Genomic DNA, 22,281 nt, shown 5'->3' on the forward strand with positions numbered 1-22,281 from the left:
ATGTGATATTCATAAATGTATACCAAGCACTAAACAGTTTTTAGCAACTCCCAAAACTTCAGGACCTGGTAGAGCACTGTCCAGCACAGCACATTACTGTGTCTGACTGATAAATGCCCTTTCAGGACCTTCCTGAGCAGCATAGCTCCACATTGAGTTCTTGTAATGGCCCTTGTGTCTGGCTGTTCAAAGTCAGCAGACAACTGGTCCACCTCTACTCTGGTAACAATTTTTCCACCTTTGCCTCACAGATATTATGCGGGACACAACAGGCAGCTGCACCAATTGCAATGTTTTTCTCAGTGAGATAGAATCTAATAAATAAACATCTCTAGCTCCCCTTCAATCTACTGAAAGCACATTCAACTGTCATTCTGCACCTGCTGAGACAGTAGTTGAATCTTTCCTTGGCATTGTCAGGGTGGCCAGTATTTGGCTTCATGAGCCAGGGAAGCAAAAGGTAGGCTGGGTCTCCCAGGACCACTATTGGCTTTTCAACATTGCCAATGGTAATCCGCTGGACAGGAAAGAATGTCCCGGCTTGCAGCTGTCTGAACAGTCCTGTATTCTTAAAGTTGCAAGTGTCCTGCATCTTCCCTGACTAACCCACATTGATATCAATGAAGCGTCTTTGGAGATCCACCAAAATTTGAGTAACCATAGAAAAATAGTCCTGTCTGTTGATGTACTCTGTAGCAAGGTGGGCTGGTGCCACAATGTGTGAGAAATGTGTGCCTGTGATGCGGTGTTCACCCCACACAGGACTGGAAGGAGTTAACCTGTTAACTCCACAAGCTCCACCTTGTGTTTTATCCCCAGGGAGCAGGGATAGATTGCAAGCGGGCTCAGCTGGGACGGAGGAGGCGGAGCCTATAAAACAAGGAAACTGGCAACAGACTGGGGCAGCAGTCACTCCCTGCGAGAAGGGAGGTGTGTTTGAGCTGGCAAACCCAGAGAGGTGGGGTGGCCAGGAAGGTGGTAGAGGGCTCAGGAAAAAGCAGTAAGGTGTAGAAGGGAATAGACTTTGACTGCTGGCTAGAGGGTTCCTGAGCCAGAACCCAGAGTCAGGGGGTGGCCCCGGGTTTCCCTGCCAGACAATGGGAAAATTGCCTAGGACTACCGAAGGAAGACTTTGGTACCCCAGAAGGGGGAAATACACTGAGTGATCTGGCTGGAGGGCTGAGTTATGAAGAGGATGCTACGGTTCCTGGAGTGAGAGAGGGACTGCAGACCAGAGAGAGAGAGATGGAGAGACAGCATGCAACTGTGGGAGGGGCGTTGACTTGATGAGCACCACCCTGTCACAGTGCCATCTGTCACCTCACCATAGTTCAAGATCTCCATAGCTGCAAATCCATACACAATGCCCTGCACATTGCCTAGCATCACAGTCTTGCACAGCAGGTTACTATTGATGGCCCTGCACACTTGCATTTCTCCTGTGGATTTTCCAACTGTAAAATGACTTCCCACTGACTGGCAGCAATCTGGCATTGCAATCTTCCATAGTGTGACCACCACTCACTTCTCGACTGTCAATGCAAGTCTCGTTCTGGTGTCCCAGCACTGGAGGGCAGGGGTGAGTTTGGGACATAGATGCAGGAAGGTGGCTTTTCACATCTAAAAGTTCTGCAGTCACTGTTATTTCAGACCTGCAATACGAGGCAATCCCACTTGTCAGAGCTTGTTTCTAGGGTCCAAAAGTGATGCTCCACTGTCTGCAACTGCTCCAAGGATGCCACCAACCATCTTGAATTGATTTTCACTGTGTCCTTCAGCAATCTGTCCTCAAAGAAAGCATAATGTGCGTTCTTGTTGCGGTACTTCCTGTGACGCTGCAAAACCTGGAGGACCGTTAGTCCTGTGCCATGTTCATGTCAATAGTGCAGAGCTGTACAGGCTCCATGCTCCTGTCAGATGGTGGACAGCAAAAAGTGTCACATGGGTTTGTGGGATTTAAAAAACAGTTGTAAAAATTATGGGATTGGGATGGAGAAAGTTGCATGACAGCAACTTGACCCCCTAAATCCCAGAGTTCCCTGCATGACTCATTTCTGCCCCACAACATATTGCGAAAATCCCCCAAAAGGCATTGCACTGGAGGGTGGCTCTTGGCACACTGGGATACCTACCCATGGCACACCGCACTTTGCCTTGACATGAGCATTTCTTCTGAATACGCAAAGCGCCAATGCGAGCAGCCAAGTATGCACATGCAGGAGCAAAAGACTAACTGCGGCAGCTTTACACCAATGTAGCTTATGTCATCCAAAGTTTGTAGCATAGACATGGCCTAATTCCTTTGTGCTCCTATTTGGGGCAGTGTTTGCAATTAGTTTTGCAACAAGAACGTCTGGACAAGGCATCCGCTTATGGCAATGGCCATGCTTATGGCCAGGCCTTTGTGTGATTGTGAAATCATAGCACTGCAGCTTCTTCTACAATCTGGCAAGCCTGTCTCAGGATTTCTGAATCTATAGAGCCATTGCAGGGAAGCATGAGCTGTTCTGACCATAAACTTCCTCCCATACAAATCATAATTAAAATGTTCTATCGATTTAATCAGAGCTAGGAGTTCTGTTTAGGGATGCAATCATTTATTTCAGGAAAACTTAGACTTTTGTAATAATAAGCTACCACCTCTCAGGTCTCTTGTGTTCTTGTGTCAGTATTGCCCCAAACTGAAAGCATCTGTCTCCAATGTGAAAGGAGTTTTAAATCATGGATAGGCCACAACAGTTCAGTCAGCAGAGACTTTCAACCCTGGAAATGCTTCATCACACACTGCTGACTGCTGAAATGGTTTCCCCTTTTCACTCAACCAATTCACTCAATTGCAATATTGACAAAAGTGAATCGTCTATAAAAGGAGCCATAGCCCTTTAAAACATTGCACAGCTGAGAGTATCTGGAGAGTTGATCAGCTCTGTACAGCCTCAATTTTCGTTTTGTCAGTGGAGATTCCCTCCTCACTAATTATGTGCCCAGGGTACATTACCTCTTTTTGAAACAACTCACTTTTCTTTGAGCTCCATTTCAAAATGGCTGCCTTCAGCTTCTCACAGGCCACTTGTAAATTCTTTAGCTCCTGTTCAAATGTTTTAGCAGGCACCAGGATATCATCTAGGTATAACAGACAGGCTGAAAGGAGCATTCCAGGTAATACCCTTTCTATTAGCCTAAATTGCCACAAGTATCACCCAGTGAAAGCATTCCCCCCCCATCTTTTGGATACACTCCCACTTGCCAGTAGTCACTCAAAAGATCCTGTGTGGAAAACCATATTGCACCTGCTACAACATCCAGAATATCATCTATTGGAGGTAATGGATAAGAATCCTTTAAAGTGACTTTATTCAATTTTCTATAAATCCACATAGAATTTGGTGCTCCCATCCGTTTTCCAAAGGACTTGTTAAAGACTCAATAAGCCTTCCTGGTACATTGCCTCAATGGTCTAAGAACATAACATAAGAACGGCCATACTGGATCAGACCAAAGGTTCATCTAGCCCAGTATATTGTCTTCTGACAGTGGCCAATGCCAGGTGCCCCAGAGGGAATGAACAGATCAGGAAATCATCAAGTGATCCATCCCCTATTGCCCATTCCCAGCTTCTGGCAAACAGAGGCTAGGGACACCATTCCTTTCCATCCTGGCTAATAGCCATTGATGGACCTATCCTCCATGGATTTATCTAGTTCTTTTTTGAACCCTGTTATAGTCTTGGCCTTCACAACATCCTCTGGCAAGGAGTTCTACAGCTCAGCTGTGTGTTGTGTGAAAAAGTACTTTTTCTTGTTTGTAATAAACCTGCTGCTTATGAATTTCACTGGGTAACCCCTAGGTTTTGTATTGCCTGAAAGGATAAATTATACTTTTCTAATCACTTTTTCCACACCATTTATGATTTTAGAGACCTCTATAATATCCCCCACTTTGTCATCTCTTTTTAAGCCATTCTGTACCCCTGTTGATCTTTATTGTCCTTCTCTGAACTTTTTTCCAGTTCCACTATATCCTTTTTGAGATATGGTGACCAGAATTGGATGCAGTATTCAAGGTGTAGGCTCACCAGGGATTTATATAGTACCATTCCTGATGTCTGATTTGTGTCCATTTATTCTTTCTACTTAAAAGAATAAATAGACACAAATCAGACATATGGAATGGTAACATACAAAAGCCAGTAGGAGAACACTTCAGTCTCCCTGGACATTCAATAACAGATTTAAAAGTAGCCATCCTTCAACAAAAAAACTTCAAAAACAGACTTCAAAGAGAAACTGCCGAGCTAAAATTCATTTGCAAACTTAACACCATTAATTTGGGCTTGAATAGGGACTGGGAGTGGCTGGCTCACTACAAAAGCAATTTTCTCTCTCTTGGTATTGACACCTCCTCATCAGTTATTGGGAGTGGACCACATCCACCCTGATCGAATGGCCTTGTCAACACTGGTTCTCCACTTGTAAGGTAACTCCCTTCTCTTCATGTGCCAATACATTTATGCCTGTATCTGTAATTTTCACTCCATGCATCTGAAGAAGTGGGTTTTTTTACCCATGAAAGTTTATGCCCAAATAAATCTGTTAGTTTTTTAAGGTGCCGCCGGACTCCTCATTGTTATTATGAAACAGAGAGAGATTATAATAAAGAGGATAAGGGAAACTTGCTGCAGCCTGTAATTCTAGCATAAGCAGGAGAATAATATTCATAGAAACCTTAAATGCTTTTGAATTCAGAGATTCAACAAATCCCATCTGTAATGAGCTGCAAGAAATAGCCTCAACATAGCTACATACTTCAGATTATAAAATAAAAATTTCCACATACAGAAGCTTCAGTCACTAAGCAAAATGATCAGACTTCTAGACCCCAGTATATTAATCTTTAATGTGCCCTTAGGCTTCCTTTGTTCATCTGAAAATGAAGGCTGCTGAGGATGAGTTGTAGGCACATTTTCAAAAGTAGCCACTAATTCTGAGTGCCTTAGTTCTTGTGTGCTTAACCTGTGGTACCATGGGCCTGATTTTCAGAAGCGTTGAACACTCAGAACTCTCTTTGAAGTGGCTGCTCAACACTTCTAAAAATCAAGCCCTAAATCTTGTACGCTGGGCCCCCAAGTCAACAACCACTTCTTTGAAAATTGTGGCCTTTAATGTATTTACTAAGTTTACACAAAAGCCAAACTCTTGCATATCAGCTACTTCACCTAAGACAAAAGCTTTATATTTTCATTGAAATTGCCTTAAAGGCGGTGAATGGCAAGACAGTGCCAAAGATAACTCCAACTGCATATTGGTTCTAAAAACCTATCTAGTGAATCATATAAAATATAATTAATTTTCATGTTTTTTACCGCCTGGGATCAGTATTTCCAGTGTACCACCAAGTTCATATAAAGCATATAAGCAATAGTACTAAGTACATTTACACTTCTGCACTTTGCTTATACCATTTACCGCATATTGGTGGACGTAAAACCAATAGTTAGCTATACATCGACCCCCACCATCTAATTTAAAAGGACATTATTATGGCTGCAAATCAAGCACTTAAAAGTTAAGGAATCCCGAATTAAGGTTGTCCGTGCACCTTTAATTCAGTCCCTTGTGTGTTTACAGTATAATACAATTTTTTATTACATGATCACTATTTTTCCATTGGATTTTTAATAATGCTCTTAATGTCATTTTTTAAATGTTCTAGGTTTTAAAAATGCAAACTAAAAAACTACCCAGATAGTCTATCACTTGGCATCAGATTGATGCTCACATGGTGCAAGTTACTCTATGGAGATGGCAAGTATGCGGTCTGGTCAGCGCAAGGTAATGAGCTTGCTCATTGAAGATGGAATCTTTGGAGACTTTAAATTCTAGCAAGTCTTTGAGCATCTGCAAACTGATTTTTTTTCAAAGGCTTATAACTTGGCAAAATTTGGGCAGATTTCCACAGGAATGGCAATAGGCACATCCCTGATATGAAGTCCACCCTTCACCCACCCCACTGACACTGTATTTCAAGTCTGTTCTTCAAAGCATAGGCATGTTGGAGGTTTCCAAAGAAAGGTTAATGGAATTTTTTTAACATTGAGAAATAATGTATTTTCTCCAAGCCTTATTCTTAGAACTGGTGAGCCATTTTGCCTAAAATTTTCCAAAAACATTCAGCCTGAATATTCATCATGGAAAATTTCAGCCCTAACAGACTTAATAACAGGCAGTGCTACCAGCCCCACCTAAAATAAATAGGAAAGACCTTCCATGTCAAATTTTGAAAATGCAAAGGTTAGCTCAAATTTTGGGCCTGCATTACTCAATGTACTTTTGACATTACTTGACCGTAATTATTGTTGCTTACTAAAAGCAAAACATAGTTTAAACAGTTATGAAAAAATTTAAAATTTTTCTTATTGTGTTGCCTTGCTTCAGGTCATAAAAATATTTAATTCATACTAAATTGTACAACAAAACAAAAACCAAAATCCCTAAAATGGAGATTGCAATGGAATGAAAATGCTCCAGAGAGAGAGATTTCTCATGATGTATTGATATATATCATGTGAACATTGATTTTGAGATTTAAGAATAAAATGGGGAAAATGATTAAAATAGGGCTGGTCTTCTATGAGCAGAATTGAAATGAGGTGGAATTCCTTGTGCAAAGGGTTTGGGGTGTTAAGCGAACAGCGATATAGACTGACCCTGCAGCTGCCTTTGCGTGGATGGACCTGTGCCTCTGTGCAGTGCTGGTATGTGGGATCCTTGTGTCAGGGATTCCACACAGGCATAGTAATTCCACTGAAATGGTTCTCTTTGCAAGATCGGAGACTTAGAATATGACTAATTTTCTCATCAAGTGAGATGTAAAATTACGTTAACTGTTATGGAAAATGAATCTGATTACTCTTTCTGATTACTGTAAAATCAGAATCTGCACATGCATTGTGATATAAGGGATGTTTTTGACTATGTCCTAAAACTTTGTGCTTTTTTCCAGAGGTGAAGACAAGAATACTTTTGGCACTCCTTGAATATACAGGTACTTTTAATAGGCTAGTTTCAGTCTGAGGTTTGGTTTTTCGTTTTCTTTTTGAAGCACTAGAATCTCTCTTCACAGATGTTTTATATTTGTGTTATGAACCCAAAGAAGAGGTAAGTGGAATAGAGGAAGGGAAGATCCCAAACCCATTGACCACAACTTGGAATGTGAAGTTTTACTCTTATTATGTACACTAAGTGTTCCCGAAGGCAATGGCAATTTAAAATGAAAACTCTAGTAAATGAGAGACAATATAAACTGAATATTTATGTTTGGGATGCAAAATACCATCCCTCACTTATTTTGGATCTCAGTAGGTGAAATGGCTGCTAAAGCACTGAGCTGGTATACAATATTTTTGCTATCTTTTCTCCTCTGCTTTTCTACACCTACCTTCATTTTCCATCATTTCCGTTCTCCCTTTCCTTTTCTTTCCTCTCTACCTCCAGCTTCCCCTGGCCCTAGTTTCCTTGTTATTCTTGTCTTTCTTGCCCATCCCTGTCCCTTCTCTTTTTTTACCTAATTCTTCAGAATATGATGGATTTAAAAAAACTATCACCCTGCTTTTTGGAAATGGTCTGCATTTTCCACGGACTACTTTGCCACAATTTCATCCATTGTTAACAACATGAAATATGCAAATGTATTTACAAAATAGTGAGTAAATGGGCATTCAATATTCAGGCGATAATGCTCCTGGCAGAAGAGTGTACAAGGCAATCTACAGCTTTTGCAGGTGGTTAAATGCCAAGTGAAGCAGAGACATTTGACTATAAAAGCCAATTATTATCATACAGTTTAGGCAAACCACAGCATTAAATAAAAGAAAAGTAATGGTCCTTTGTTTTAAAGTTTGGGCTTATAATTATTAATAATTGTTCAAAAGTTTTAAATGGAGTGGCCAGTGCAGAGGAGTGACGTAATTGGACACCTGAAGGGCATGATTTTTAAAAACTCCTATTTTGCAGATGCAATTAATGGGAGGCACAAATGATAGCAAATAGACATCCAACTACAAAACTGTATATGCAAATCAGATGTCTACATGCCATAATTTGTGCCCACAATTAATGGAGGCTGTAAAATGAGAGGTCAAGCTGAGGCCCTTTTATGAACCCATGCCCATAATGTCTGTAAGAAATTCAGTACCGTTTTTAAGAAGAAAACATTTGATTTTTCTGATCTGTGACTGGCTGAAATCCTTCTTTGATAATATTCTGTGGCAATCTTTAAAGAACAGATAATTGCCAAAGAGGCCAGGGAGCTTTCTGAAAGAAAGAAATATTTAGTTTTACTTTCTTATAAGACTGAAAAAAATAAAAGTTTAATTTTATAAAAGAATAATTGCAGGGCTTGCAACATTTTACTTATTCTACAACTTTAGTTTTTATAGAGTCTCTCATAAAAACTGTATCACAAAGTGCTATTGAGTTCAATATTAAACACAGTGTTAAAATATATTAGATGAGATTTGAAAATGTGAGGTGTTGGTGATACAGGAAGGCTGCAGCAAAAGGCAGGCACTGCAGGAGTGAAGGATCTATGAAGGCACAGTGAATTAGCTGCTTCTAGACAAATGGAGATAGCTCAGTGGGGAGTGTAGAGAGAACAAGATCCATACGGGTGCAAATATATGTTCGGTGTTAAAAATCACGAAGGCCTGTTAGATTGTTATGTGAACTGGGGAACCAGTGGGATTATCTGAGGATGGGGGAGATTATTGTATTTCTCTATAATGAGAAAAAAAACAGCAGCAGCATTTTTTACATATGTTGGATTCTGAAGAATAGAACTTGGGGTACATCTACACTACAGGGGGGAGTCGATTTAAGATACGCAAATTCAGCTACGTGAATAGCGTAGCTGAATTCGATGTATCGCAGCCGACTTACCCCGTTGTGAGGACGGCGGCAAAATCGACTTCTGCGGCTTTCTGTCGGCGGCGCTTACTACCACCTCCGCTGGTGGAGTAAGAGCGCCGATTCGGGGATCGATTGTCGCGTCCCGACAGGACGCGATAAATCGATCCCCGAGAGGTCGATTTCTACCCGCCGATTCAGGCAGGTAGTATAGACCTAGCCTTGGAGAGGTCATAGAGAAGGAAGTTACAGTAATCAAGATCAGAAAACATAAAGGCTTGGATAATGATTTCAGTAGAAATGGTGTAAAGAAGCAGTAGCACTTGTGGACAGTATTCTAAAAGTCCTTACGGACAGGTAGGAGAAAGAAAGCAAACTCATGGTCAAAGATGTTTCCAAGGTTAGAGACAGGGGAAGCAAATGTGAAGTTTGAGTTAAGAAGGAAGATAGAGAGGATGGAGTTATGTTGAGGAGGCACCTGTTGCCCATGGGAAGCACATAATTTGTTAAGAAGGTGTTAGGATACAGGGTTATTTCTGTAGATGCGGAATTATTTTTACTGGTTACCTGGTCAGGTGAGTCCTATAGTTCCATCCCAGAGATATAAAAGGGTTTGAGCCTCTCTGTGAGAGAGGGAGAACTAGGAGCAAGGAGGAGAGGCCCTGCAGGGAGAAACCTCAGGAAGAAGCCAACTTCAGGCTGAGTTTTCTGTATTGTTATTTCAGTTAATGGAAAAGGGAAAACCCCAGAATGGGGACAAGTTTGGATACTAACCCACTGTGTTTTTACTTTATTGAAAACAGAATAGGGATCCTGTCTGTTCACGATGGGCCCAATTCACCATTGTCCTGCACCATGTGTAGTCATTGATATAAGAGCAAAATGGGTGTAAAACTATCAAATCAGAAAAAATGTTGTACAGCCACTTTGCATTCACTTCTCACACGTGAAATGACTACCAAGGTGCAAATCAGTGAAGAATCATGCCCCTCAACTTTTACCTTGTTAGAACTAAAAGGGCCTGAGTCACAAAATTAGGATCTGGATTTTGAACACCCCAAAATGTGGGGCTGATTGCAGTAGGGGGCTCACCATTTTGCTAGGCTGTCTCAAATTCACACCCTTTTGCTCTGGGGTGGAGAATCTTTCTTTTATCTTTGTGAAATCAGTAACCGGGAAGAATTACAATACACAACTATATCCCAACACCTTTATCAGCCTTCATGAATGGAGCTGTAGTGTTGATAAAAGGAACATTTTGAGAGTCACATGTAGTTAATTACCACAGGAATTATGCACTAAGCCTCAATGCAATAAACTCTAGATTCTAATAAAAGAGGTCTTACTCCATTGGTAACCAAACATCCCCAAGTGTATACCAGTCTTGCTCCCAGGTTAGGGAACACCTCTTTCCCATTGGATTGGTGGCCAATGTTTCTATAAAGGATGAGCTTACACCGGCCAGATTCTATTCCCCCTGTCATCCTCAGGGGCCTGAAGTTGTAGTTGAAGTACTAGTCAGGGCTTCTTCTCCAAGGAACTGGATCTTCTCTGGCCTGCAGTCACCCAGTCCCTGCTGGCTGCCCAGTGTTACACCTCTGGTCCCACCTTCTTTCTAGGCCTGTCTTACAGCCCTTGTGTTCAGGTTGTGGTTGGGCCTGCTGTGGTCCAGCAGCAACATCATGTGAACCCTGTCTGTAGCTCACATCATGCAGTCCCTCCCAACTGATAGGCCAAGAGCTGACCAAGTGACCTATAACCATTTATAACTGTCCCAAACTTGGGCATGGCAGATTCTCCTCTGGAGTAGCATATCCATCCTGTAATGGCAAGAGGGCTGATAGTAGGATGTTGAACATGGGTAGCATAACCAATCAACTTCCTTGGGGATGGAGTGAGGGGCCAGTTCTTCCCCTTGACATGCCCCCTAACCAGTGAGAGCTCAGGCAGCAAGGCAGGTGTTTCACAGCAATGGTGCTGCCATGTGGAGCAGGTCTTTGTTTTAGGTGCTGGTTCCGGTTTGGATACAATCTACTTGTGACAGGCAGAAAGCTGAAAAAGACAAGAGGGGAGACATTAAAGGTTGAAAGATATTTGCAGTTGAGTGATATCACGATGAGCTTGGTAAGAATTAAAGATAGAATGATGATGAGCAAAATAGAACCAGGCAGAGGGTTGAAAAATGACTTTTTGTGGGAGTCTGTAGAAGAAGGACCTATGAGCAGAAGAGAAATTGCCACCAGACAGAAAGAGGGAGGAAGGGCGGTGGGGTTGGAGCGAGAGAGATGCATGTTTTATAGGTCAGAACCATGAATCTGGAAAGAGCCAGAGATACCTACAAAACTTGTGTATTGGAAAGGAAGTTACATCGTGGCATTTAAATGAAGACTTTAATTAAATACTTCATTAAGCTAAAGGCAACACTTACTCTACTGAGTTAATTACTCAAATTCCAAAGCTTGGAATATGAGCTACCCACAGTAACATTACTGACTCAGAAAGTAAATTGCTTACCAAAGTTTGATTTCTAAATTGGGACATTTTAATGATTATTCAATGGATTGTGAATTTTAAACAGGTTTGTACGTAAAGCATATTTAACTATTTTCGCACAACTCCTTTAATTTGTTTTGAATTTTTTCAAATAAGGAGTAAAATCTCTTAGTTAAGGCTTTTTTGCAATGTGAGATTTTATTTTTCCAGAAAACAATGGCTCTTTTGCTTAAAACAAAACAAAAACTTGCTACAGTTAATTTACTGTTAATTTATTCTCCCATTTGTCTTGCTTTTCCTCTTCTGGTCTTTCCCTCACAGATAGTGAGATACAGCTCAGACGAGACATGGTCTTCTGCCAAAGTCTGGTGGCCACAGTCTGTGCTTTTTCAGAGCAACTAATGGCTGCCTTAAATCAGATGTTTGACAACAGCAAAGAGTATGAAATGGAGACTGGAGAGGCCAGCAGAAGGTGGTTGGAACAGATAGCTAATGCAGGTGTCCTCCTTCACTTCCAGTCATTGTTGTCACCTAACCTGGTAAGAATCTCATTGCAGTAAACACGTGAGTCAATATGACAGTGCTGAGTAAGGGCAGCACGAAGCAAGGTGCATTATGTTTACAGTATCCTGCATCCTTTGTGTTTAGCTCATGTATTTATTAGCTGCTATTCAGGAAGTCTGCGGTTCAAATAATTACTGATATGGGAAATTAATAATGATACTCACAAACATAATGTTATGTTTCTGTTTCAAGTTACTAGATACTGAGAAGGTGTATGAGGAACACACAATAGTAGCGATTAAAAATCCAATATGCCATTAGACACCACACAGCTATCACAGCTATTTCCCCTCTGAACAATAAGTATATATGAGGTGATCACCATAGCTTCAGTCACTGTAATTAGCAATATAAGGAAAATACAATACTCATTGCCTATTTTTAACAGAAAATCCCCACTTTCCCTTGGTAATTCAACTCTAAGGGCTAAATCTTCAGTCTCACTGAGGCTGCTTTGCCGCCATGGTGGCACAAACCAAACTGAAAGTTGATGTAACCAGCCAGTAGGAATTCAGCAGGGAATTCACAGGTAGACAATTGTTGCTCCTTTGCCACCCTTCCCACTGTTTTACCACCTGTTTAAAGTAACATGGATCATCTGTATCCAGAATGCTTGGTTAGAAAATACTGAAAAAGTTGTTCTTAAAGACTTTCCCCTGAAGTGATGAATGTTATTATTGGACTAACTCAGCACTCCTTTTTTGTGCAAAAAACTTTACAAAATTGAGTGTTAATTTTAATTTAAAATTACATAATTGGAACAATTCATCATGACTATTATTACCAGTATATGAGTACATGAAAATAACATTTAAATAATGTGGGATTTTAATTACAAAGGAACAATTTCTTGAGCCTTGAAGCAAAATCCAGAAGTTATGGTGTACCTGTGGTAACGGTTATCTTGTAACAGAACTACAACAGCTAAGAAGGTGGTAAAACAGAATTGCAAATATAGAAGACCCTATATTAAAAGGTCTCAAGCTTTCACAATAAGAAGTCAGAGACTGACTCATCAAACCAGTAGGCCCAATCCTCAGGACCAGCCATTTGGCACCTAGCAGCTCAGGGGAGGAATGACTGAAGAGGACATTGCAAAAACAGCTTTCCAGCTCCCTGATCATCAGACTACCAGATACCAGTCTAGTCCGCTAAGTGACTTAAAGTAGCCTCAGGGATCCATGCAGGCAGCCAGGATTTTAAAAAAGGGCTTGTGAGGGCAGTTATACTCATTACATCTGGATTTCAATAAAGAATGAATGAACAATTTTGTAAAGATTTCCCATGTGATAGAATGGTATTCAGATTACTCTGGTGATAAAAATTGCCCTATCTCCAGGGGGTTAATAAATTGAACCATTAGGTAAAATGTTGCAGGCATAACCCCTTCTTCATAAATACATGGGAAATACTATTTAAGTTCATGGAACAGGGAAAATTGTTTTTTCCCCTCTGTGTAAATCAGTAACATTCAGCTAATTTTCATGTTATAGGGAATATGTTTATTGCCGTCTGTTTTGTTGTGCATTTATTAACTGTTTCAATGCTTGCAGAAAGAACTAAATATACACCAGGTTTACATTTGTCTGCTTGGTAGTTTAGCATAGAAGGGACGGTAATATGAAAAATACAATTATTTTAAGTGAGTATTGATTCTGCTGTGACTGCTCTAAGTATTTACTTCCAGGCTAACTATATTGTTGGTGAATACTTCCCTTGTTATTAGAGATCCAATAAAATATCTTGAAAGGGTTATAATTTACTTCTTGAAGTTATGTGGTACGAGACTTGATTTTCAAAGGGTAAGATTTTCCATCATTTTGGTTTGAGAGTTCACAAAATCTGAGCCTGCAAAAATGAAGTACAGGTGCCAATCAGAACTTTGGCACATCTAGCTACCCAAAATTGGGTAGGTCAAGGTGAAAATTACTCCCCTATTTTCACCCACATTTGAGCTGCCCATTCAATCGTTGGCACAAAAATTTCCCCTTAAGCACATAACTGGGACTTTTGAAAATCTAGTCCACTATCTATAAATGATAGCTTGTGCTCGGGTATTTTTTCCCCCGATGTGTTTAAAAACAAAGTTTTAACTTTGTGTAGTAATTGTGATGGGACCCCTAGGGAACAACCTGGAACTCTGTGACCTCTGTGTCCCCTTAACTCTCCATCCTGGGCTGTTTTGCACAATGGTTTGCTAGTGACAAGCAGCAAACCCCTCCAGGTGCTGTTGTCACACAGCCACCAGCATGCAGCGACACGTTCAGCTAAATTGCATAAATGCTCTCTAAGCCTCTCATAAACTATAGAGGGGGAGACACTAGCAAATCCCCACCAGCCTTGCACCCCAGAAATGTACCGTCTTACACTGCTCAAGACCTTCTCTTGAACAATACAAGCTCATTAATTAGTTTGCCACTTTGTCAAAGGATATTGGACATTCACCAGCCTTTGTAATCTCAGCAAAGTCCCCATGCATTTTAGACAAACTCACTTGGTTAAGATAAAACATTGAAATAAGTTTATTAACTACAGAAAGATAGATAGATTTTAAGTGATTATAAGTGGTAGGTATAAAGATCAGAAGTAGTTACCTAAGAAAATAAAAAGTAAACACGCATTCTAAATCCTGAACTTTCAGACTAAGGAATATTTTGAATCAAGCAGTTTTTCTCACCCCACTGGATGTTGCAGGCAGATTACAGTTCTTAATACACAGGCTGAATTTCTTTCTCAGCCTGGGACCAATCTCAGTTCTCAGTCTTTGTCTTCCCAGCATTTTTGTTGCCTTCAGAGTAGGTGAGGGAGGAGAAAGGTGGTCTCATGATGCCACTGTGCCTTATTTTACACACTCAATTCATGTCCCAGGAAAGATATTGGCCCCAGACATGTCCTGGTGGGCCTTGCTGGATCATACAATTGAGCAACCCTCATTGTGTGGTGTTTACACAACTGCCTTTTACAGAATTGTAAATCTATTGTTTACAATTCCCCTGCTGGTGAATGGCTCATGATGGTTGCTTAATGCCCATTTGATGTGGGTCACCACCATTGTTGTTACTGGAGAGCTAGCCAAACTCACAACAACTTCAATAACAACCATATTGCAGAATATCATAATTCCATGTACAATGATGATTAAGGCTATGGTTTTGTCATGGACATTTTTAGAAAAGGTCACAGACTGGTCACAGGCAATTAACAAAAATTCACAGAAGGTGTGACCTGTCCCTGACTTTTACTAAAAATGTCCATGACTAAACAGGGAGGGAGGAGGGTCAAGCACCCTGCCCTGCTGTGGCTGGGAGCTGCTGCGGACCCTGCCCTGTGGCTGGGAGCTGGGAGGGACCCCCGGCTGGGAGCTGTGGGGGATCCCCCCACCGCCTGGGGATTGGGAAGTTCTAGGGGATTCCCCTCCAGGCAGGGGAGCTGTGGGGGTTTCCCTGACACTTGTGGCAGCTAGGGAGCCACAGAGGTCCTCCACATCCGCGGGTACTAGGGAGCTGCGGGGGAGCCTGGCCCACTGTGAGGACTGGGGAGCTGCAGGGGATTCTCCCTCTGGTGGCAGCAGTTGAGGAGCTCCCAGGGATCCCCTGCTGCCTGCGGGGACTGGGGAGCTCCGGGGGGTTCACCTATCGGTGGCGGCGGTGGCTGAGGAGCTGCTGAGGGTTTCCCTGCCACCTGCGGGGACTGGGGAGCTGCCAGGGACCCCTGCACCCACAGTGGCTGGAGAGCTGCTGGGGACCCCTGTACCTATGGGGACTGGGAAGCTGCAGGGGACCACGGCCACTCTGGGCGGCCAGGCTACTCTGCAGCTCCTGGCCACCACGGGAGGTGGGGATACCCTGCAGCTCCAAGCCACTGCAGACTGAAGTCATGGATGTCTGCAGAAGTCATGGATTCCGTGACTTCCATGACCTCCGTGACCAAATTATAGCCTTAATCACATATTTTGACATAACAATGATTTTCAGTAGATCATGACCTTTCATATGATACCTTGCAAGGCATTCCTTATATGAAATATCACAACCATAACAAATGATGACTAAGGAGGTTACAGGGTGCTATTTTAAAACAGTGCATCACAATAATGTAGAAGAATTTTTAAAATCTAGGGTTAGTGTCATATACATTGTAAGGTTGCCCATTTACATACACAACAACTAAAATTAAATTAAATGGTAGCTGTAATGGTAGCTGTAAATTAACTTTAGCTGCAAAATAGTTTAATAATTTCAGTTCTAATTTCAATTTTAATAATAATTTTTTTGCCAGTAGAAGAGGGAGTAGAAACCGAATAAAAACAAATCCATCATCTGTTATTCCTGAAAGTTAATTAGATTAATACTTTAATGAAGCCGGGTGTAACTTTCTGCAGTTATTTTTGATGTTCATGCTGTATATGGTTTCCAGTATGGTTTCCAGTATGCTAAAATCACATAATCTTTATTTGAGTAGAGATTTTTTTTCCATTCCAGACTGATGAACAAGCCATGCTAGAAGATACATTGGTTGCTTTGTTTGACCTGGAAAAAGTTACTTTTTATTTTAGACAGTCAGAACTAGAACAACTAGTCGCAAGTGAGTAAAGAAGTATATTTATTAGATTTATTGTTCTATAAACAAACAGTGGCATGTTAGATATGTTTAAAGTAATATAATGTTTTTCTCTTCTGGAGCATCTCAGCTCACGGGCAGATGTCTTAATTTGGGAATGATATGGGTCATGGGGCTGGGAATGGAATAATAGAGCCTTTCCTCACTAGATCTCCTGATATCCAGCAAAGGTCAGTCACAATGAAAAGTAATTATTATCTGACAGCTGTTCAGGAGCCTCAGTAAATGATTCATGGTCTCAGTGAAGCCAGTGGATAAGTGACCATTCCAGAAACAATGTCCAGAAGAGCTAGTTCTCACTAAGGAGCAGTGTGTAAAACAAGTTATCAGAGGACAGAAGAACATTAGAACATTGTTCACATCTACATCATCAGTGACACACGAAGGGATAACTTACATCTCTCAGTACCAATGAGGAGCATGGTGCTAGAAGAGGAGATTGACTTCTGAGTGGGAAGAGGCAGATGGTATTTCCTCCAGGGTTCTGTCAGTCAGGAACAGCTTTAAATTGTCAAGAAGTGTCCTCTGAGCCCTGCTGGTGCAGGCTAATGAGATGTGCTGAATCAGAGCATCCCCCATGCCCAAGCTACTCTTGGGGATGCACTGACTGCCTGCCGACTCCTGGTGGAGGAGAGGTTGCAGCTTTATTCTGCCTCTGCAGCCCCCTCCTGATGTTCAGACCCTGTGGTGAATTTGGCACAGCGAATGAAAACACACTTTTCCAAAGTCTCATAACTCAGCAGGAGGAAAAGCGTGTCTGATTAACTTCAAGCTTTCCAAACAAATACTGCCCTGGGGATAGAGATCACACAAGATAACTTTTACAGTAAAAAGACCCCAAAGCTGCTAGTGAGAGAGGGTGTCAGCACTCCCAGAATTCAAGTACCACCTTACAGCCACGGAGTGTTGCCAGGGTTCACATTTGCAGGGCTGGTGGTGAGTTAGGATTTGATCCATATACTACTTCTGCTGTGTTGGGTGAACAAGTCTGCAGGAGATTCCATAGCCCTGCTTCAACCATTTCCCATTAAGAAGAGGTCCCATTAAACCAGACATCAATCCAAGACAGGGTGGAGGGTCAGCCTGGACAGCATTCCTAGTTGGGAGCAGATTAGTTGCCTGTGTTGTGCAGTGCTCATATTGTCTCCTTCCCATGGAAAAGTCTTTCTCATATATGGTGATATACAGAGATCTTATGTGTAGCATTCAGAATTGCAACAAGCTCTATTTCAGCCTTTAATTTAAATGCCACCATCACAACGATCCAAACTTCATGGTTTCATGGAGAAGCAGATTTTGGTGGCAAATTCAGCTTTTCATTTACGGCAAAGCATAACTGCCAAAGTTAAAGAAATTAATTATTTCTTGATGCCAAAAAATAGTAACAAGTGGCAATTTAACCTCCTTTTCTTGGAGCTGCAAAATCATAATCTAAGAGCATCAATACCCATAACAGCTACAGGTTGTAGTTTTTTTTAATTTTTAATTTAAAAGTATAACTGGAAATATGCATGGATTTTTATTTGAAGTAAGCTGCTGTAACTCTGCAAATGTTAAGGTTGGGGTGTGTCTGTACTTTGATCTGGGAGTATAATGTGAAGCTTGAGTATCAGATATACCTGCGCTGGCTGTGGTGGACCTAGCATGCTAAAAATTGAGTGTCGCCATGGCGGTATGAGGAGCAGGACACTAGCTGCCCTGATTACTAGCAAATCTTTTAATATTTTCACCCTGCTAGATACGTATTCAGGATGGTTAGTCCCTCATGCTGCTTGCACCATTGTGGTTACGCTCTATTTTTGGCGCACTAGATCAGTCAGAGCTAGCACAAGTATGTCTAGTTAAGCTGGGAATTACACCCCCAGTTCAAAGTGTAGATGGACCCTTAGAGTAAAAAGGGTAAATTTTCACTGGCTTTTGCTAATGGCAGTTCTATGCTTTCTTACCTGCACAACAGTGAAAATGTACATTGGGGAATCATTGCAAATGATAGAGCCAGAGGCATTAGAAGATCTAGGAATCTAAACCAATGTGAAAGGGAACTTCCCATTTAATTCAGAGTGACATCTGGTGTGTCAGTGTGTAATGAAACATACTATTATATAATTTTATGTACTGTACAGTAAGAAATCAGTTGTCAGAAAATGAGTCTCCAATTTAACTATTATTCATTGAATGGTTCTGTAGTTATATATTCCTCAGCTTTATGCATTACAGACATTCTGATGTGAGCAGGCCATGGTTCAATGACTAGAATTAATATCATGGGACACATTCTTAGGTACACAGAGTTTATACTTGGCATCACTGAGAAGAGGGGAGTGAAAGGTGGCTGTAAGGCATCTGTCTACTCCACTGATCCTGGTCTGGCTAGAGGCCAAAGTGGGCCCAGGCATAACTTAAAGCAGCCTATGGGTTGCTTTAATTCATGCCAGCTGCTGTGATCACAAAGGGTCTGCTGTCCCAGATGAGGATCAAAAAAAGCAGTATGCACTACAACCCACTCCCTCCTGCCACTGGCATGCTTCCTCCCCACCCTTCATAGACCTGTGGGAAAGTAGGTGGTGTAGAATCACCTTTACACCACCTGAAGATTCCCCTCTGTTGCAGGAACCTGTGGTTGGCTGTTAAGGCATCTTTCTGCCTGCTTTGTGGTGGTGTTCCATTGCAAAGCAGGCAGAATTAGGGACAGGAATTTGGCTATATATAATTTTTGAGTGTAACATTCTTTCTAGTTTTTGGAAGAGAAAATATCACATAGTTGTTGGCTATTAATAACATGGCAATGTTAACTATTTTCTTAGATGTTCCAATCACATATCAAGCAGAAGGAAGCCGGCAAGCTTTGAAGGTTTACTTTTATCTTGATAGTTACCATTTTGAGCAGCTTCCTCAAAAGCTGAAGAATGGAGGAGGGTTTAAAATCCACCCAGTACTTTTTGCACAAGGTAATTCTTTTTCTATACCTTCAAATAGTGTCTGGAAAATCTGCAGTCCCATCTTAGCCCTGATTCAGCAAGGTACTTAATCACATGTGTAGCTCTGAGCACATGAATAGTCTCATTAAGTTCAGAATTAGGGCCTCAATTCAAATACTTTGTTGAATTGGGGTTCTAATTCTGAGATGAATTTTAATTTTAAGGAATGAAGTATATTTTTCATATAAACTCTTCCAGAGCATACTTCTGAGTTTAAACCAATCATACTGACACCGACTGCAGAGAATAAGTGGATCATCTTTTTGTTTGTTTTTTTGTAAGTTCATTCAATGTGGATATTAGTGGGCAATTCTCAGACCTGAAAATTCTCTTAAATTGAAAAAAATTTCATTTTCCAAATGAACAAAGCAAGAAAAAACAGGTAAAGGACTAAGGTGATATCAGCTGTGATTCTTCTTCAAAACATATGGAGAGTTAAATATCTTTTCCAGGTATCTGTAGCCATGACACCACAAACATTAGTGAAAGGATGAATGGCATTGATGCTTATGTTGTTTGTAAATTGCATATTCCCTACAGTGAGCAGTGGTGTCATTATAGTCATCAGGACCATAGGGTTTGATTCACCAAAGTGGTAAATGCCTCCTGCCAAGTGCTGATTGCCTTCAGCTTCCTTTGAGTTCAGTGGGAGTTGAGAGCTCTCAGTATGTTGCAGGAGGTCCTTGGCACACACCCGAAATGGGCTCATAAATCAAATAAATGAAGGAAAGGAAGAATTTGTGGAAACTTTTGATCTAATAAAAAGTAACTACAATGCAAAAATATTTAAAGGTGAATAGCAAACCCTCAGGCTAAAGTCAAGACAAATACATCTTTGAAAGTAAAAGGTGTTAGCTCAAATTTAAATGAAGTCCCAAAGAAAAAGTTGAATGATTTTTCATTTAAACTATTTATAGATTTAAATTCAGCCACTGGAGGGGCAATGAGGAGACTGAATAACAGCAGGAACATCTCAGCAGATGATGAGATGATAAAAACACACAAAGAATGGGAAATAGCTTGGCTCCAATATGATCTTGAAAATATTAACGTTTCTTTCCTGTACAGAATGTGCTGCAGAATTTCCAGTGTCTTTTTACACCGAATGGGGCAGTAGCGTCAGGCAACTGGGATGAGGGCCGTTAAGCCTATTGTTTGGAGCAGGCATCATGCCTAATGGTTGGAGCAGGCATCAGTGGTCGGAAGCTGTAGCCAAGAGTCAGACCAGAGGACAGGAACTGGATACTTGAACCCAGGGTCAAGCCAGAGTCAATAGTCAGGAAACAAAGTCATGAGTCAAGCTGGAGGTCAGGAACTGGAGCAAGGAGGAATTCAAGGCAGGGCAGGACAGAGACAAGACTAGGTGCAAGGCAGGAGCAGCAGAAACAAGGTAACACAGGAGACTTCACAGTAGTGGGCATGAGCATCAAGCAGTCAGCTAACTGCTTCTGCTGTCTTAAGAGCCACCCTGCAGACCCTTCCAGCCAAACAGACGTTATGGTCAGCTTGCTGCAGGCCAGCTGTACTGATGAGGCTGCCTGTGCTGCAGGCCTTGATTCCTGACAGGTGGTTGGATATTAAGACATGCCCCCTGGTCTCAGCAGACAAGTTCAGACATGGCACTAGCTGTGTTCCCCATCAGCTAGCTTGAGGAAGTGAGCAAGACACCAGGATTCCCAGAAGGCCCAGCTACTTAATAATTTGCAGTATTTAAACTCCTGAGATTTCTTTATTCACTATCCTATCAAAATGTCATTGAGAAAATCCATCCTACTTCACCGGTGAGGTTGGCTTTGTGAAATCAGCCAGTTTCACCCACATCTGTATTGGATCTGGGATCCATGTTAAACTCTACATCTTTCTGAAAAATACTCTGAACAAGGGGAGAACCAGATGCCTTGCATAACACCCATTTCCTCCTTCCTATCATCACTTTACCCAGCTGCAGAAGGTAGACATGCTATCCTTCTAGTGATGACAAAAGTCTTACTGACTAATGCATTTAACTACTGTAACTTCACTTTCGTTTTTCTTACACGCACATTGAGCTGTGACTCATTTTCACATCAGTTTTATAATGATGTACTATCAAAGCTGTGATCTTCATTTACACTGGCTGACAAGAAACTCTCTCCAAATCTAACTGAAATCTGTTCGTGATCAAGAGAGAAAATGTCATCTCTTCAAGAACTGAGCATTTTGTAGATGCAGCTGTTTATTTTTTGGAGAAAAAGTCTTGCTGTTTGAGACTCAATAGAGCCAAGCTATTTTCCAGCCTAAATACAGAGTCTACATGGTGTTGTTGTATAAAAGATTTTTAGCAGCATGAGTTTGGAAAGGGTTTTTGTTACTTGCAGGATGAATACATGAGTCAGTGAAGGTCACTTCAGATGAGTGACACTTAAATCTTCATATTACACCATCATGTGTTTTGTATTTTACAGAAGAAAAAAAAAACAATTTTAGTCCCCATTCCTGCAAATACACACATGCTTAACCTTATGCTAGTGAGTAGTCTAATTGAGTTCCAATATATAAAGTTAAGCATGTGTATAAACAGTTGTAGGACTGGGGCCTTAGAAAATTTGTAGAGAGCTTTAGAAATCTTTACCATGTCTTATGTATCCCTCTACCTGTAAACCAGACTTTTTAGAACCATGTGATTAACTATACAGATCTCAAAAGGACAGAAATGATATTTCCTTGCAGGATCAGAGCATGTG

The 22,281-nt window shown here is 41.2% G+C and overlaps 1 protein-coding gene across 5 annotated transcripts in view; it reads left to right on the forward strand.

Moving 5' to 3' along the window:
- PREX2 (phosphatidylinositol-3,4,5-trisphosphate dependent Rac exchange factor 2) overlaps positions 1-22,281 on the forward strand; it is a 394,877-nt gene that overhangs the window by 301,952 nt on the left and 70,644 nt on the right. For all 5 annotated transcript variants that reach the window (XM_065585714.1, XM_065585712.1, XM_065585713.1 and 2 more), the window contains exons 31-34: positions 7,003-7,044; positions 11,718-11,935; positions 16,442-16,544; positions 19,385-19,528. In XM_065585714.1, coding sequence (XP_065441786.1) covers positions 7,003-7,044; positions 11,718-11,935; positions 16,442-16,544; positions 19,385-19,528 — 507 coding nt within the window. The remainder of the gene's footprint in view (positions 1-7,002; positions 7,045-11,717; positions 11,936-16,441; positions 16,545-19,384; positions 19,529-22,281) is intronic.

Source organism: Chrysemys picta, chromosome 2, assembly GCF_011386835.1.
Source record: "Chrysemys picta bellii isolate R12L10 chromosome 2, ASM1138683v2, whole genome shotgun sequence".
Taxonomy (NCBI): Eukaryota; Metazoa; Chordata; order Testudines; family Emydidae; genus Chrysemys; species Chrysemys picta.